At 48.6% G+C, this 16,074-nt stretch overlaps 1 protein-coding gene across 1 annotated transcript; it reads right to left on the bottom strand.

The window, feature by feature from the left end:
- Positions 1-2,828: 2,828 nt before the first annotated feature.
- On the bottom strand, positions 2,829-3,162 carry LOC309976962 (bolA-like protein 3; the record flags this gene model as incomplete). Its single annotated transcript, XM_082862830.1, is given in 3 exon segments — positions 2,829-3,059; positions 3,061-3,081; positions 3,085-3,162. Coding segments are annotated over 3 exon segments (330 nt in total).
- Positions 3,163-16,074: the final 12,912 nt, after the last annotated feature.

Below are 16,074 nucleotides of genomic sequence, written 5' to 3'. Positions count from 1 at the left end.
TCCCGCCTCTCTTTCTTTCACAGTCTTTGGTTTTGGCATCAGAGTAATATAAGCTTCATAATATGAATTGGGGAGTGTTCCCTTCTCTTTATTTTCTGGAAGAAATCCTATAGAATAGCATTAATTTTTCTTTAAACATTTGATAGGATTCATCAGTAGCACTATCTGGGCCTGGAGGTTTCCTTTTTAGAAATTTTAAATCACAAATTCAAATTTCTTAATCATTATAGGGCTATTCACATTCTTGTTTTCATATTGAGTGAATTATGGTACCTTGTGTTTTTTGAGGAATCAACCCATTTTATTTTAGTTGTCATATTTATGGGTATAGAGTTGTTTACATATTGCCTTACCATTCTTTTTATATCTGCAGAGTTTGTGGTGATATCCTCTGTTTCATTCCTATTAAGACAATTTGTGTTTTCCTAATTTTTTTTCTTTCTTTCTTTCTTTTTTTTTTGGTCAGTTTGCCAGAGATTTGTCAATTTTATTGATCTTTCCAAAGAAGTAGTTTTTTGTTTCATTGATCTTCTCTATTGTTTTTCTGTTTTAATTTCGTTTATTTATGTTCTTACCTTATTATTTCCTTCCATCTGTATGTTTCCTTTGGGTTTATTCTGCTCTTCTTTTATATGTGGGAGCTTAGATTATTTATTTGAGACCTTTCCTCTTTTCTCATGTATGCATTCAGTACTATAAATTTCCCTCTCAGCACTGCTTTAGCTGTGTCCTACAACTTCTGATTGTTGTATTCTCATTTTCATTAAAAAAGTTTCCCTTGAGACCTTTTTCTTAATCCATGGGTTATTTAGAAGCGTGTTGTTTAGTTTCCAAATGTTTGGAAAATTTTCTGTTATCTTTCTGCTATTGATTTCCTTTTGGTTTTATTGTGGTTGAAGAGCACACTCTGAATGACTTAAATTCCTTCAAATTTGTTGAGATTTTTTTCCATGGCCTAGGATATACCCTATTTTTCTATATGTTCCATGCACACTTGAAAGAAATGTGTATTCTGCTGTTGTGTGGATTGTTCTTTAAATGTCAGTTCATTTTCTTGGTTGATGGTGTTGAGTTCTTCCATATCCTTGTTGCTTTTCTGTCTAGTTTCTGAGAGAGGAGACTTAAAGCACTCAACTATAATTGTGGATTTATCTCTTTTTCCTTTCAGTTTTGTCAGTTTTTACTTCTTATATTTTGCAGCTCTTTTGTTTGGTATAAACACATTTAGGATATATACACATTCTAAGTGTATACACAAGTATACAAGAATAATGTATATAAGAATGCATTCTTGGGACTTCCCTGGCCATCCAGTGGTTAAGATTCCACTCTTCCACTGCAGAGGACACATGTTCAATCCCCGGTCAGGGAACTAGGATCCAGCATGCTGTGCCGCACGGCCAAAAAAAACAAAAATAGAAAAACAGAATGCATTCTTGGTGGACTGATCATTTTACCATTATTATCCTTTTCTATCTATAGTAATTTTCTTTGAAGTCTATGTAATCTGATATTATTATACTCCTTTTATTTATTTAATGTTTGCATGATATATTTTTTTCCATCCCTTTGCTTTCAACCTGCCTATGTTGTTGTATTTGAAATGAGTTTCTTGTTGACAGCATGTAGTTGGGTCATGTTTATTAATCCATTTCTGCCACCTCTTTCAATTGGTATACTTAGACCATTTATATTTAATATAATTATTGATATATTAGAGCTTAATTCCGCCATTGTCTTTCATTTGTTTTCTGTGGTTTGTTTCTCTGTTTTCTTTTTTCTGTGTGCCTGTGGGTTAGTTTGGACATTTAAAAAATTCCACTTTGATTTATCTGTAATGTTTTTGAGTGTATCTCTTTGTGTAACTTTTTTAGTGGTTGCTCTAGGCATTGCATGCTTGATATATAACTTAGAATATCATCATTTCACCAGTTTGAATAAAGTATAGAAACATTACCTCCCTTTAACTACCTTTATTTTCTCCACTTATAATATTGTTGTTTAAAATATTTTCTCTACATACGTTTAGAACTACATCAAACAGTATTGTAATTTTTGCTTTGATCATCAGACATGTTTAGAAAACTCAAGAGAAGGGAAACTTATAGTATTTATCCACATTTTTGCTCATTGTATTCTTTCTTCTTTCCTCATGTTCCAAGGTTTTTTTTGTTTAGTAGCATCCTTTCTGTTTACAGAACTTTTTAAGCCTTTCTTTTAGGGTAGGTCTGCTGGGGACAAGTTCTCTTAGTTTATTTTCACTGGAGAATGTCTTGTTTTCCCTTTAATTAAAGAAGGGCATTTTTGCTGGGTATAAAATTTTGGGTTAGGCAGCCTTTTTTTTCAGCACTTGAAGAACATTGTGTCACTTCCACTGGCCTCCATAGTTTCTGATGAGAAATCTACTATTATTCTCATTGCTTTCCCCCAGTATTAACATATCATTTTTCTCTGGCTGCTTTCAAGATTTTGTCTTTGTCTTTCGCTTTCACAAGTTTATTTATGGTGTGTCTTGTATGGCTTTTTCTGTATTTATACTCTTTGGGTAAAATTACCTCCTAGAATCTGAAGGTTTATGTCTTTTGTCAAACCTGGGAAGTTTTCAACCACTCTTTCTTTGAATACTTTTTTTTTTGTAATGAAAAAAATTTTTAGTTGTCTGTTGCCTTTAATTAACATCTAAATAGATAACATATTCTTCTATAATTACAATATGGAAATGTCTATGAATAAAATAGATAAATTTTTTGTCATATGCCTAGGAAAGAATGGTGGCAATAAGATTCATCCAAGGTTTCAGCAGCAATATCTATGTAGCCAGGGCGTGGTCAGTGTTTGGGGACAGAGGTAAATATCCACAATCCATGCATACATTTGATCTTTTCTTTTAGTGTCTGATTTACCATCTGGTGCTGCTGGACAGTTCTCTTCTCCTTAAATTCTTCCAATTTGACTTGAATTTCATACATTGTCCTACAGTCTCCTGAAATGTCAGTGACTTTGATAGCTGTAGCTCGAGGAAACTTTTCTTTGAGAATTTGGGTCACTTTGATCTCCCCCCTCAGTCTGCAAGGCAAACATTCACTGGGCACAGTGGAGAAGAGGAAGCCAGCAGGTTCCACAGAGCAGAGGTGCTGCCAAGGCTGAGCTCCATGCTGCCATGCCTGGCTGATGTGGCCTGCTGTCTTAGGTCGCCGTGTCATTCTTTGAATACTTTTCAGTCCTGTCCTCTTTCTCCTCTCCTTCCAGGACTCTGGTGAAATGAATGTTAGGTCTTTTGTTATAATCCCACAGGACCCTGAGGCTCTACTAGTTTTTCAGTCTATTTTTCTCTCTATTGTTCAGATTGGGTAATGCCTATTGTCCTTTCTTCCAGTGCACTAATTATTTCCTCTTTCTTCTACATTCTGCTCTTAAGCCCAACTACTGAGTTTGTTTTTTTGGTACTGTATTTTTCAGTTCTAAAATTGCCCTTTGGTTCTTCTTTATATCTTCTGTTTCTCTGTTGAGATTCTTTCTTCCCCTCATTTATTTCAAATGGGCTTGTAATTGCTCATTGAAACATTTAAAAAGTGATGAGTGCTTTAAAATCTTTGTCAGATAATTCTGACATTTTTTTCATATTGTTGTTGGCATCTGATTGTCTTTTTTTTTTTTTTTTTTTTTTTTGCAGTACGTGGGTTTCTCACTCTTGTGGCCTCTCCCATTGCAGAGCACAGGCTCCGGAGGCGCAGGCTCAGCAGCCATGGCTCACGGGCCCAGCCACTCCGCGGCATGTGGGATCTTCCCGGACCGGGGCACGAACCCATGTCCCCTGCATCGGCAGGCGGACTCTCAACCACTGCGCCACCAGGGAAGCCCCTGATTGTCTTTTTAAATTCAGTTTGAGACCTTTCTTTTTTGTGGTATGATGATGACTTTTTATTGAAACCTGGGAATTTGCATTATCTTAGGAGATTCTGGATCTTGCTTAAACCTTTTGTTTTAGATGGTTTTCTCTGCCACTGCTCTAGTGGAGGGGGATGCTGCCCATTAGTTTTGAGTTCACATATTTTGCAGTTCTGTTTGGTGCATACACATTTAGAATTGATATATCTTCTTGGTGAATCAACATTTTTATTATGATATAATGTCTCTGTCTCTGATAATTTTCTTTGCTCTGAAGTCTATTTTATCTGATATAGTCTACCTCCAAGTTCCCCACTCTGTTGCCTTTGGAGGGAATAGGATCCTTACTACTTTTGGGTGTGGGTAGGAAAACTGGCTCCCCATGTGGGCACCACTGATACAGTGATGACGTGGCCTTGTTTGCTGGGTGATGATGAAAGTCTTGATTCTCCACTAGGCCTGCTTTGACTCCATCAAGAATGGGAGGGGTGTTTTTGTTACTGGCAAGAGAGAGGTGAAGTTCAGGCTCCCCACAGTCTCCACTGACACTGTTGGGAGAGGGAGCCCAGTGGGGATGAAGATCCTGTTTCCATACCTGTCCTTCTCTGCCATTACCTCAGTGGGGACTCTGGGGTTCCTTGTTATAGCCTCTTGAGGATGGAAGTCTAGACTCCCCCATTTGGTCTTTGTGGGTATGGGTATGAGTGGGGCCAGAGTTTTTTTGTTTTCTTTTCTTCTAGTGTTTGGGTAGAGTAGACTGGTTATTGTATAAAAGTTTTTGGTCTTACTAAGCTGCCCCTTTCTTTGTCCTTTGACTAGAGAGATCAGGCTTTTGTTGGGGCTTTTGTTTTGTGTCTGTGCCTGTTGTAGCTTCCAGATTTTTGACTTCTTCTCTTCCAAGTCTAACATATATGAAGCAAAAGGAAAACCAAGGGAACTGACTACATTTCTTGGGTCTTGAGGTCCTAACCCAGTCTGCCTCTGGGACCAGCGAGCAGCCTCCCTTCTCTGATCACTTCACCCCTGCGTTTGTTCTCTGTCCTTTGGCACATGGCCTTTGGTGCTCATTCATTTATTCATTTACTCTTTCATTCAACAAAACTGGCTCTGTGCCTGTTCCTGCAGATACGGTGACTAAAAGATCTTAAGTTATAGTTAGTGGAAGAGACAGTAATCGCAGTGTCTGAGTAGACCCTATAATTTCCCCTGGCTGGCCTTGCCTTGTCCTGGAGGAGGAGGTTCTAGGGGACAGGGTCTGGGCCTTGCTTCTCCTGCCCAGGATGAGATGGGGCTCCTGGTCACAGTCCCAGTGGGAGACAACTGGAGGTTTGGCCCCATCAGGACACACTTACTCATGTACTGAGCGTCTGCCACTGGGCACACAGTGAGCCCACACTGGGCAGGGATGTGAGATGAGAGAGGTGAGGCCAACTCCTGGCAGCTCCAGGCCTGGGCAGGACTGGGACAAGGCTGTGGGAACAGTTAATGCCTTGAAAGCTCACACTCGAATGGAAGATGCGGGTGCTAGTGGTGGTGGGGGATCAGGATATGGCTTCCTCAAGAAGGAGGCTTCTGAGGACTTCCCTGGTGGCACAGTGGTTGAGAGTCCGCCTGCCGATACAGGGGACACGGGTTTGTGCCCCGGTCCGGGAAGATCCCACATGCTGTGGAGTGGCTGGGCCCGTGAGCCATGGCCGCTGAGTCCACGCATCCAGAGCCTGTGCTCCACAGCGGGAGAGACCACAACAGTGAGAGGCCCTGGTGAAATGAATGTTAGGTCTTTTTGCGTACCGCCAAAAAAAAAAAACAAAAAAAAACGAAGAAGGAGGCTTCTGAGCTGGACCTGGGCAATGATTGAAAAAAGTGCTAGTAGAAGGGCAGCCTAGGAGTGGGCTCTATTCCCTGCCCCCATCAGGTGGAGCAGCTGGAAAAGGGACCTGGGGGACCCAGGTTCCCACCGGAGCCACTGCCCTAAGGCTTTCCCTCCCCTCCCCATGGACATTGTCTTCTTCCTGCCCTGACACCCTGATCTTTCCCCCTCCCCTGCGGGCACTGCTTTCCTGCCCACGATGCCCGTCTGGGCCCTCCATTGTCTTGGGAAGATGTGTGCTCACCCGGGTGGGTTATTATTAGCCTGCGATGAAGTGAAAGGCCCTGAATGGGAGGTGCTGAGCTCCTGCCTGACACCATGGCCGAGGCAAGAAGGAAATGATTCATTATGGCTACAAGGCGTGCTCTAATTTCATATAACGAAATAAATGACAGTCGTATTTTGGGCGCCACCACGCGCAGATAGCATTGTTCCCTGACTGCCTCTCAACCGGGCTGCAAGGGGAATTAGAGCAGCCTTTGTGCAGAGAGATGAGGGGCTGGGGGTGCTTGAGGGGTGGCAAGTGCCGTGGCCCTGGGAGGATGAGTGAAGTCACTGCTCAGTGGCTGGGGTGGCTGGGGACAGGGGTTCCAAGACCTCCCCCACAATCAAGGGGCCCTGGCCTGCTGATCCCACTTCTGCTTCCTGTGCACCACATACCCCACCTTCCATCCTCATGGCTCTTCCAGACCCTGCCTATCTGTCCAATTCATTCCCAGCTCTGGGTCCCCTCCTCCAGGAAGCCCACAGCGAGCTCTGCTTTTCCAACGCTGTGTCTATGCATACGTTCTCCCCCTCTTCAGGCTTCTGGGCTCCTTACACAACCACACAAAAAACAGCTTTAGATGAGGCTTCCTTGGATGTGATGGTGGCCCCCAGTTCAGAGTAAATGTACCTTTACCTTCTGGGGTAGGGAATTCCCTCAAGAGCTGAGCCCCTTAGCAGGGCAGCTGTCATGGTGTGCGTCCTTCAGGGCGGGACTGGCTGCATGATTTGTGGGGACCAGGGTCAGATGAAAATTCAGGGCCCCTTGTTAACAAAATTAAGAATTTCAAGACACAGCCGCAGATTCTTCAACCCAGTGCAGAGCCCTTCTGAGTGAGGGACTCTGTGCATTGCACAGGTGGCAGCCTCTGTCCATGGCTAGAGAGAAGAGACCCAAAGTTGGAGCCTGGGGTCCCCCTGGTTACAGCACTGGTCCTCTTCTACCTCAGCTGTGGCCAGGACAGCTTGACGGGGCGCGGGGAAGGCCACTGGTTCAGCCAGGATGCAAGCACCTTCGACAGGCATCCAGAAGTGGTGACAGAATCTTATTTCCCCAATGTGTTTCATTTGTGGTCTGGAACCTAAGATAAAAATAATAGAAGAAGAGGATAACATTCAAGGGCAATTTCATCTCTGGGCGTCTCACCAGGAGAGGAAGCCTCAGGATCGCTGGACCAAGGAATTCTTTTTCCTGCCATATTTGCACACAAAATGGTCTCGTTTAAAAACACACATGAAGGGTCATGTCAATCATAGACACTTGGAAATAGGTGCTGCCTTGACAGGGAAACAGAACTTTTTCGTGGAATTTAATTCGTTCAAATACCTTTTTCAACTGGGTTGACAGCGGGGCCATGGAGAGGGGAACTCACATCCTCCTCCAGCTCCCGCTGCATGTGGATGGGCCCCTCCATCCGCCCCCCAGCACCCCTGCAAAGCTCACTGTGTAGAGTGTGCCAGCAGTGAGCCTCCTGAGCTGGACAAGGTCCTCTCTCCCTGGTCTCTCTATTGTTCTCCAAGATCAAGTCTCACAGACCAGAAGAGGGGTTCTGGGCATGCCAGTTCCTGGGAGGGCAGATCCCTGAGTCAGGGCCTGCACTGGGGTTTTAGCCTGCCCAGGATCCCTTACTAGTTGGCTTTCCCTGGGGACTACAGAGGTTGCAAACAGATGGTCCATGGGCTGTCTTCAGGTCGAGGTAGTTCCCTCCTTTCTTTTTCTTTCTTTCTCTTTCTTTCTTCCTTTCTTTCTTTCTTCCTTCCTTCCTTCCTTCCTTCCTTCTTTCTTTCTTTCTTTCTTTCCTCCTTCCTTCCTTCCTCACTCCCTCCTTCCTTCCTTTCTTTCTCTCTTTCTTCCTTTCTTTCTTTCTTCCTTCCTTTCTTTCTTTCTTCCTCTCTGTCTCTCTCTGTCTCTCTTTTTCTTTCTTTCCCTCTGCATTCTTTTAGCAAAACCTGAATTAGGTTCCAGCCTTTACAAATCGCAAGTTTGCACGTAAAATCCAAATTTCTGACTTCTCTTGAAAAAAAATCCAGAGATTCCCACATGAACATGACTGGGGTGCCGAATAGGGCTGCTCCTTTCAGGCGAGGCCATGCTCTGTCGTTTGCCTTGGTCCCCACAGCTCTGTACCTTCTCCCAGCCCTGCTGTGAGTGGCAGTCCACATAAAGTTGGATTTTTCACGGCTGTATTTCATACACCTGGCTGGCATCACTCCTTTGGGTTGCCTGCCTGGCTCCTATAGGCATTTGCCTCTTTTCTCCTCAGAAGTTTCTGGTGGCGCTTTGCTGATCATAGATGGCCTGGTGACGGGGGATGGAGAAGGGCATAGATGGGAAGTGTCCACGCCATGTATTCCCACCCCTTCTCTGTGATCTGTGGAAGTGCTTAACTTATGCTGATGATCAAGTTATTAGCCTAGACATTTCTTATTGCTTATTGAGAGCAGAGCGGGGGCAGAGAGAGGAGGGGTAGGGAGAGGGGACGGTGGTCAGGTGCACAGAGAACTTGCCGACTGCCCTTGGCCCCTACTTGCTGAAACATGCATTTGCATCATTAAGATCTTACCTTTGAAAAGCACGCTCCCTAAACTCTGTTTCTTTCCTCCGCCTGTTCCCATGACTGGCAGCTGGAGCTGCCTGTAACCCTGCTGCCTGTAACCGGGCACACCTGACCCTTCAAAAGGGGTGAAGCCTCAGCTCTGCACAGCAGCCACTTCCTGGAGTCCAGCTCACGCTCTGCCCAAGGCCTGCCTCCCTGGCTGGGGGAGGCTGGAAGGCAGGGATGTTTTCTGAGTGACTCCACTGAGGAAGGGCCGCTGAGCTGGCGCTCTTGCTGCCTCGACAGGACCTATGCCCTGTAGGATGTCTGTAGGTCCGAGAGCCGAGAGACAAAGTCAGGGCCCAGGGGCCTCTTGCTTACGGCTGCTTCTTGTCCTTGGGCCCACGAAGAAGACTGTGCCTCCCGCAAACTCTCTTTGTCCCTCAGGCCATTCTATAGGGCGCCGTCTCTGCTTCCCAGCAGGTGTTGGCTCGCCTTGACGTTCTGGCGAGGCAGGGACAAAGTTTTCATACTAATAGGAAGATGGTGAAAGCAAGGACGGGGGGCTGCCACAATGTCCAACTACGGGAACAACCCACCTTTCCAATACTGCCTTATTAATTGGCCGTTCGGTAGGATGGGGGCCCAGTTGAATTAGATAAAGGGTAATGTATGCAGTAGTGGGAATATGCAGCCTTCAGCATCAGGTTAAATGTTGCTTTGCACACAGTCCAGGGCCGCTGCTTTCCAGAAAGCCCCACCCCACCCCCGCCGTGTGGTGGATTGGAGTTTAGCTGCACCAGGTACAGAGGGTCCCTTTGCTGAGAGTTTCTGGAGCTGGGTTTATGCAATGGGACCACTTGTCTCAGGGATGTCCTTGCATTCTGGGACCCACCTGTGGCCTTCACTTGGGAGGGGGAGGTCTGGGGGTATAACCTCCACCTAAGAATAGGCTTCTGTTGCCGACCTGCTGCATTACCAGGGGTGCCCCGGATTTAAACTCTAGGAGAGTCCCCCATATCCCTGAGAAGAAATTCTCTTGATCTGTTACGTCATTTCCTTTGGAGACTCTGTCCTGATTCTCAGAAAGGTTGCCATATGGAAAACCAGGCTGAAGAAAGCCATTCCATCTGAAGGTCAAGTGGATTGGGGAGGCGGCAGGTGGCCTGCTGGGGAAGGACAAACACTGACCTTGCAATGCCAGCCACGTGGGTCTGGGACCTTCCTACCCCCAGACTCTGGGATGGTGCCCTTTGTCCACAGTCAGGGCTTGGGTTTCCAAAAGCACACAAGTGCCTGAGCCGGCCCAGGGCTCCCTCCTGCCTCTCCTGCAGACCCGGGAGCTGTGGCATCGCCTGCCTGCTGGCCTCTCTTCTGTGGCCCGGGTCCCTCCGTAAGTCAGAGCCTGCAAGAAATCACCGTCCACACCTGCCTGCCTCCATGGTTCTGAGCGGAAACCACTGGGGTAGTGAGGTGTTTGACAGTTTGAGCAACTCTCCAGCAAGAAAGGGGTCCTGAGGGAGACTGAGGAACCCTATGAAGCCAAAAAGGTCCGCAGTGCACCTCAGCCCTGATAGGGGACTGGCCATCACTGCCCGGCCCTCAGACAAGAGGGGAGCCCAGCAGTGCAAGGCAGCTCCACTCTGTCCTGGAGGCCCCAGGCTTTGCACTGTGGGCTGTTCGTCTCCCGGGCCCTTGGGCTTTGACCAACTGATCCCGGTTTGCCCAGGACTTTCTGGGTTTTGCTACTGAACGTCCACATCCAGGGAACCCCTCGGTTCCACGCAAACAGGATGGTTGGTCACCTGGGCATGGTCTGGGAGCCAGAAGGGTCATTAGGGGGTAAAATCCGGGCTGGGTGGGGGTGGTCCAGATGTGAGGACACACCTGTAGAAGAGGTAGTTGCCTCTGACAGATGCTTCATGCATGTCCTACACTTTCCCTGCATAGGCAACCCTGTGACATCATTGTACACGTGCACATGCAACACGGCGTATGCACATGAGGTCCCCATCGTGACAGCAGCTGTGTCGAGATGGCTTTTCCAGTCACGGTGCTGGCTGATGTTGAACGAGCGGGTGTGTGAAGAGGCTGTGCTGGCTTCTGGGCTTGCTCGTGTACCCTGTTAATGAGGTTGGTCGTCCTGCCACCTCAGGGTCAACGCTCCCTCTTTAGACATCTCGTCTACATGCCCACCTGGGACAAGGTATCAGATCCAAGTAGCAAGATATAGTGAAGCTCTGTATCTTGCAGAATCCTGGAAAGAAAAGTGTGGACATTTCTGGGTCTTGCATTGGCATTGTGGGCTGCAGTCATAGCAATCAATGTAGGACCACCTTGTAGAGTCTAAACGCTGAAGCAGATTTACTCCCTACGCAGTTGTTTCGTCTTTCATCTTGTACTCATGTGCCCTATACACGTGCATATGAATGTTGGTGGATTGCCATATCAAAGGACAAAAACAACAGCCCCGCAATCGGCCTGGTGTGCACGGCCAGATCTTGTGACTCAAAATTGCAAGAGTGAAGGTCTCGACACCCCCCTGCTTGAGCTCCTTTGGAGTATCTGAGGCCACTTATACATTTTTCTGAGATCTTTGGTGGAGGTGCTTTTTCTTTCTCTTTTTTCTGTGTTCAGGGAAGAAGCTTGTGGGAGCTTTTGGATGCCCCATAATGATGGGGATTATAATGAAACACATGAACGAGTTGGCACTAGAGCAGGGAAGGGTGAGAAGGTCCCCCGCTACAGGGCGTACAGTGCGGGCTGGGGCTGTTGGCTTCTGTGGAGTTTGACACTCTGAAAGTTGGACTCCCCTCAATCCCAGCACTCCATGGCATTCTCTGGAAAGAGAGTGGAGCAGGGCAGAGTGCCATATGGCAGTAGGACCCCTATATTAGTCAGCTCAAGTTCCCATAACAAAATACCGCAGACCGGGAGGCTTAAACAACAGAAATGAATTTTCTTGCAGTTGTGGAGGCTGGAAGTCTGAGATCAGGGTGCCAGCATGGTCAGGTTCTGGTGAGAGCGCTCTTCGTGGCTTGCGGACACCACCTTCTCCCTGTGTTTTCACATGGGAGAGAGAATGATCATTAAAACAGAAATCTGGTCCTGCCACTACCCTGCCTAAACCCTTCCAATAGCTCCCCATTGCATTAGAATAACCCCCTACCTCTCATCACAGCCTCCGCAGACCTCCATGATTCAGATGGGCCTGACCTCTGACCCCACGCCACTTCCTCTGCCGCTTGGGAGCCTCCAGCCACTGACCTTTCAGTTCCTTAAATTTGAGCCTTAACACTTGCCGTTCCCTCTGCTCGCGAAATGCAGTTTGTCACTTGGGTCTTGACTTCCTGATGGCTCTCTCTCTATCACACCACAGTGTTGCATTTCTTCAAAGCTCTTACGTCCAGAAGGCTTCATCTCCTTGTTAGAACGTCAGCTCCATGAGGGCAGGCATCTCACCTCTCTTGCCCAGCGTTGCATAAGCAGCACCAGAGCCGCGCCTGGCCCATAGGAAGTGCACCGCCAATATCTGAGGGATGAACGTACCTCTCGGAGCCTTTCTCTTGGAGGCAGTGTAGGGGCACCCAGAGTACCTTCAGAGGCCCCCCTCCCCCTCCGCCAGCACTCAAGGTCATCCATTCTTCCGCCCATGCTTTCCTCCTTGGCTTCCCCGACCCTCCTTCCCTCCCTCCCGGCCGCATGCTGTGCAGTCACTGGCTCCAGTTACCTCGGACCACTTTGCAGGCTCAAAGCACACTCACAGCTCTAGCCTCATGCTTTTGCAAAGGCCTTCCCAGCTCCTTGAAATATCCAAATCAGGATCTTCCAGAGGGTTCTTAAAAAGTCCTGTTTCAGGAATCTGTCCCTTCCCCCCACCCATACACACTCGCATCCCCTAAGGTGGCATTTGCCTTCTGAGGAATCGAGGTTGGTTCATCATCTCACACTGCTCCTTGGATGATACGGGCCGTCCCGGTCCCCTGGCTGCTGAGCAGGAATTGGGTGAAGAGGCTTCAACAGTGTCCCCTGCGTGCGTGGCTGTTCCCTCTCCTGTGTTTCCCTGGCACTTTTTTCACACGGCACCAGGGGCTCAGAGTCTGCTCCGCGGTTCATATTAGTTTACTCATTCTTTCACTCACTGACGCGTCCACGACGTTCCGGGTACTGTGATAACTGCTCAGGACGCAGGGAGACGTTCCCGCCCACAAAGGGGAGCCGGGTCCTACATTTCTTGGAGGTGGCGCCCACGATGAGTCCTGTGCACGGGACTGCATGGATGAGACATTGTCATCCCATCGTCGTGCGAATCGATTTTGGATTGAAGAATTTTTAAGAAGCACGCAGACCACTACCATAATAAGAGGTATTATTTTCAAGTCAAATTTTGTTTTGAGAGGCTCAAGAAAATCGCACATTTGAAGATGATTTAAAAAATCCTGCAAAACAAGGGTGGGGCATTGCTGTCCTGGCTTTGGACCATCTCCCTGGAAACTTTTGGCTGGGAGACACGGGCCACCAAACAGTGTGTGGGACAAGCTGAGGGCTCTGCCTATTCTGCGGCCAAGGGGAGGGGGTTCAGAGGAAAATTCTCAGGGGACAGGAGTGAGCACTTAGGACAGGAAGCCATGGCTGCCCACCAGCTGTGCACCCGCAGGACTTACGCGTGCCTGCTCTATGTGTGCCTTGTCCACTGGGGTCTGGATGCTTCCGGGTCCTCTCTGGAATCCAATTCCATTTGCTTTTGGAATCTTCCACAGATGTTCTCTTTCCTTGGAAGGATGTTTCCTCATTTCCTTGAATCTTATCTGTTCTTCGTGAAGCCTCCTGTGACATCGCCCCACCCTCCTGAGGCTCACTGCCTTTGCAGTCATCACTCTTCCAGGCTGGCGAGTGTACAGACCAGAGACTTGGGGGTTGGGGGACCAGGGCTCTAGCCTTAACCGGGGCTCCCCCCACCGTTCCTCTCAGGCAGTTCTGGAACTTCTGGGTCTGGCTCTATGCAAACCAGGGCTACTGCCATCTACCCTGAGGGCTTACACAAAGGTCGTTTATCATTCCCTTTCGTGCCCCGGTTAGAATACAATTCCCTTGGGATCCCGTAGAGCCCCAGAGCCCACTGTGCTTTCATCCAAGCTGTTAATAAATATTTGTGTTGGATTTAGAAAAAGATAATAAATGTGAAGATGACTTAAAAAATAGAAAGGCATTTCTTTCCCCCAGAATTCAACTTCTGGGAAAGCTCATTTGGATGATTAAATGATTAATTATAGGCAAGGACATTTTTGGGGGGAAAAAGAGAGATGGAGAATTTGTATTAGATATTGAAACGCATTTTAAAGCCACAAAATAGATCAAGATAACAAAACATAAAATCCAAACGCAGACCTGTCATAGCCCAGACTGTCTAGAAAATAGGGCTCGAGGCAAGGATGAAAGTGCTGATGTTTCATTTGGGAGGCGCAAACTGGGCAGAGAGAGTGAGGCGGGGGGAAGCAAGGCAAGGAGGGATGGGAAGCCACGTGCGGTCCTGCGTGGTGACGGACAGACACAGCAGGTGACTCGGTAGGTGGCTTTGCTTGGCTCTGTGGTCTTCTCCGGATGGGCTGTGCCTGCAGAAACTCCGTCTCTGAGTAGCTGGGAGTGAAGGCGAAGAGGGAATTTGTGTGCCTGGCTCCCTCCCATCTGCTGTTTCCCTCTGGTCACAGTTCATCCCCTGGGGGGTGTCTCCTCTGCATTTCCACGATGCATCTTCTGGGTTGCACCTTCGGCAGCTTCTCACCACGCCAGCCCCATACCCAGAGGTGAGGTGTTTCCTGCAAGTCTGCAAGTGGCCGGAGATGCCGGAAACACGAGGTATGTGGCTTGGCGGCTGGCTGCACGGTGGTGACCAAGGCGGGGGTCAGGGGCTGGGTTCAGGCACAGGAGGTTCTCACCACAGAAGCAAAATTTAAGGGAGTGAAAACAAACGGCAATCAGGCTAAATTATATTTGAATGCAGTATTGAAAAAGTCAAAATGAATGCAAAAACTTGTGATGAAGAAATAACTAGAAGATGTGGGCCCTGTATGTCTAGCCTGCAAGATTCCTAGATAGGTGCTGTTGGTACAAATTTATCACAATTCCAATTTGCATACGGCTAGTTTTCACCAAGCATTATAAATGCTTGAATGAATAAATGTGCCTGGCTCTCTCCCATTCAAGCGTTTATTGAGTACTTATTGCATACAGGTACCGTGCACGCAAGAGATCACCCATTGCTTTGCTGCTGCTTCTCTAGCAGGGAGAAGACTCAGATTAATTATTGCACAGACCATTTATTGATCAGAATCTTGATAAATATTTTGAAGAAAGAGAACATATAGTGAGGGACTCACCCGTCTTGGTGGTCAGGGCAGGCTTCCTGGAGGGGGTGGCATTGAAGCAGGGATGTGAAGAAGGAGGGATGAGCAAGATGTGGTTGGCCAGGAGGGGTGGTGCCCTCCCTGATGACTTCCTACAAAAGAGACCCCTGTTCGCCAGTTCTGGAAGGATACCATGTTGAAATGATTATAATACTCTGGAGAAACACACGGATGGGCGGTTGGAGAAACGGCCACTGTGAGTCTGAATGGAAGCCCTCAGCGGGCATGCCCGGTGGGCGACAGGGGCAGGAGGCTGGGTCCAGGGGAGGGACGGGGGCGGGAATGGACACGCGGAGGCTGCTCCCACGGAGGTGTGGGCACGAGGCCACCAGGCAGAGACACGGGAGCGAGGAGGTCAGAATCTCAGGGCATCCTTACGTTTAGGAGGCCCGGGAAGGGATGGTCAGGGAGGTGGGGGAGGAGCAGGGTGAAGCAGGGGAGGAGGACCCCTCAACTCCAGAGACAAGAGGAGCTGAGCTGGCAAGGGGCTGGGGGGAGGGCCTGGGGACAGAAGGACAGGGAGGGCCCCGCTGAGCTGTCTGTGTGCCTGCCCCCTCTGTGCAGTGTTCCCAGGCTTGGAGCCGCCGTGGGGGAGGCCCGTGGAGCTGCGCTGAGCAGAGCCCGCGTGTCACAGGCTTGTCCTCCTGTCCCCTCTTGGTGGCAGTTGCGGGAAACCCTTTGGGAACGTCAGTGGTCATGGCTGGCCTGCTCCCGGGTGTCTCTGACTGGGGACAGATGTGGACTCTGCCCTTCTGGGAAGAAGGGATACTCGGGTTCCATGGTGGGATGCAGAGAGCTTCCCACTGGCCCAGCACCCAGGCCACCATCCTGGCCACCTGCAAAGCCCTGTGGGCTGGCCTCAGCGCTAGAGTCTTTCTGCCACACCAGGTGGAAGACATCCTCTCCCTGTTTGACTCAAGCGACCTGCCACCGGCCCTCAGGTGCCCTCCCCTCGGCGGTCCTCCCTGCAGTCATTAGGCAGCAGCTGGACCTGGTCTCCTCCTTCCCCCAGGCCCGGGGGCTCCTCCTGGGGGAGATGCTTTCCAACATGCCTCGTGGTGGCAGCAAGCGTCAATGGTGATGAATCAGTAGGTGATGGGGGCGAGTTCTC

This window comes from Leucopleurus acutus (genome assembly GCF_964270905.1).
Source record: "Leucopleurus acutus genome assembly, chromosome: 20".
Classification (NCBI taxonomy): domain Eukaryota; kingdom Metazoa; phylum Chordata; class Mammalia; order Artiodactyla; family Delphinidae; genus Leucopleurus; species Leucopleurus acutus.
The sequence above is the reverse complement of the archived record's forward strand: the minus strand, read 5'-3'. Positions and strand labels throughout refer to the sequence as shown.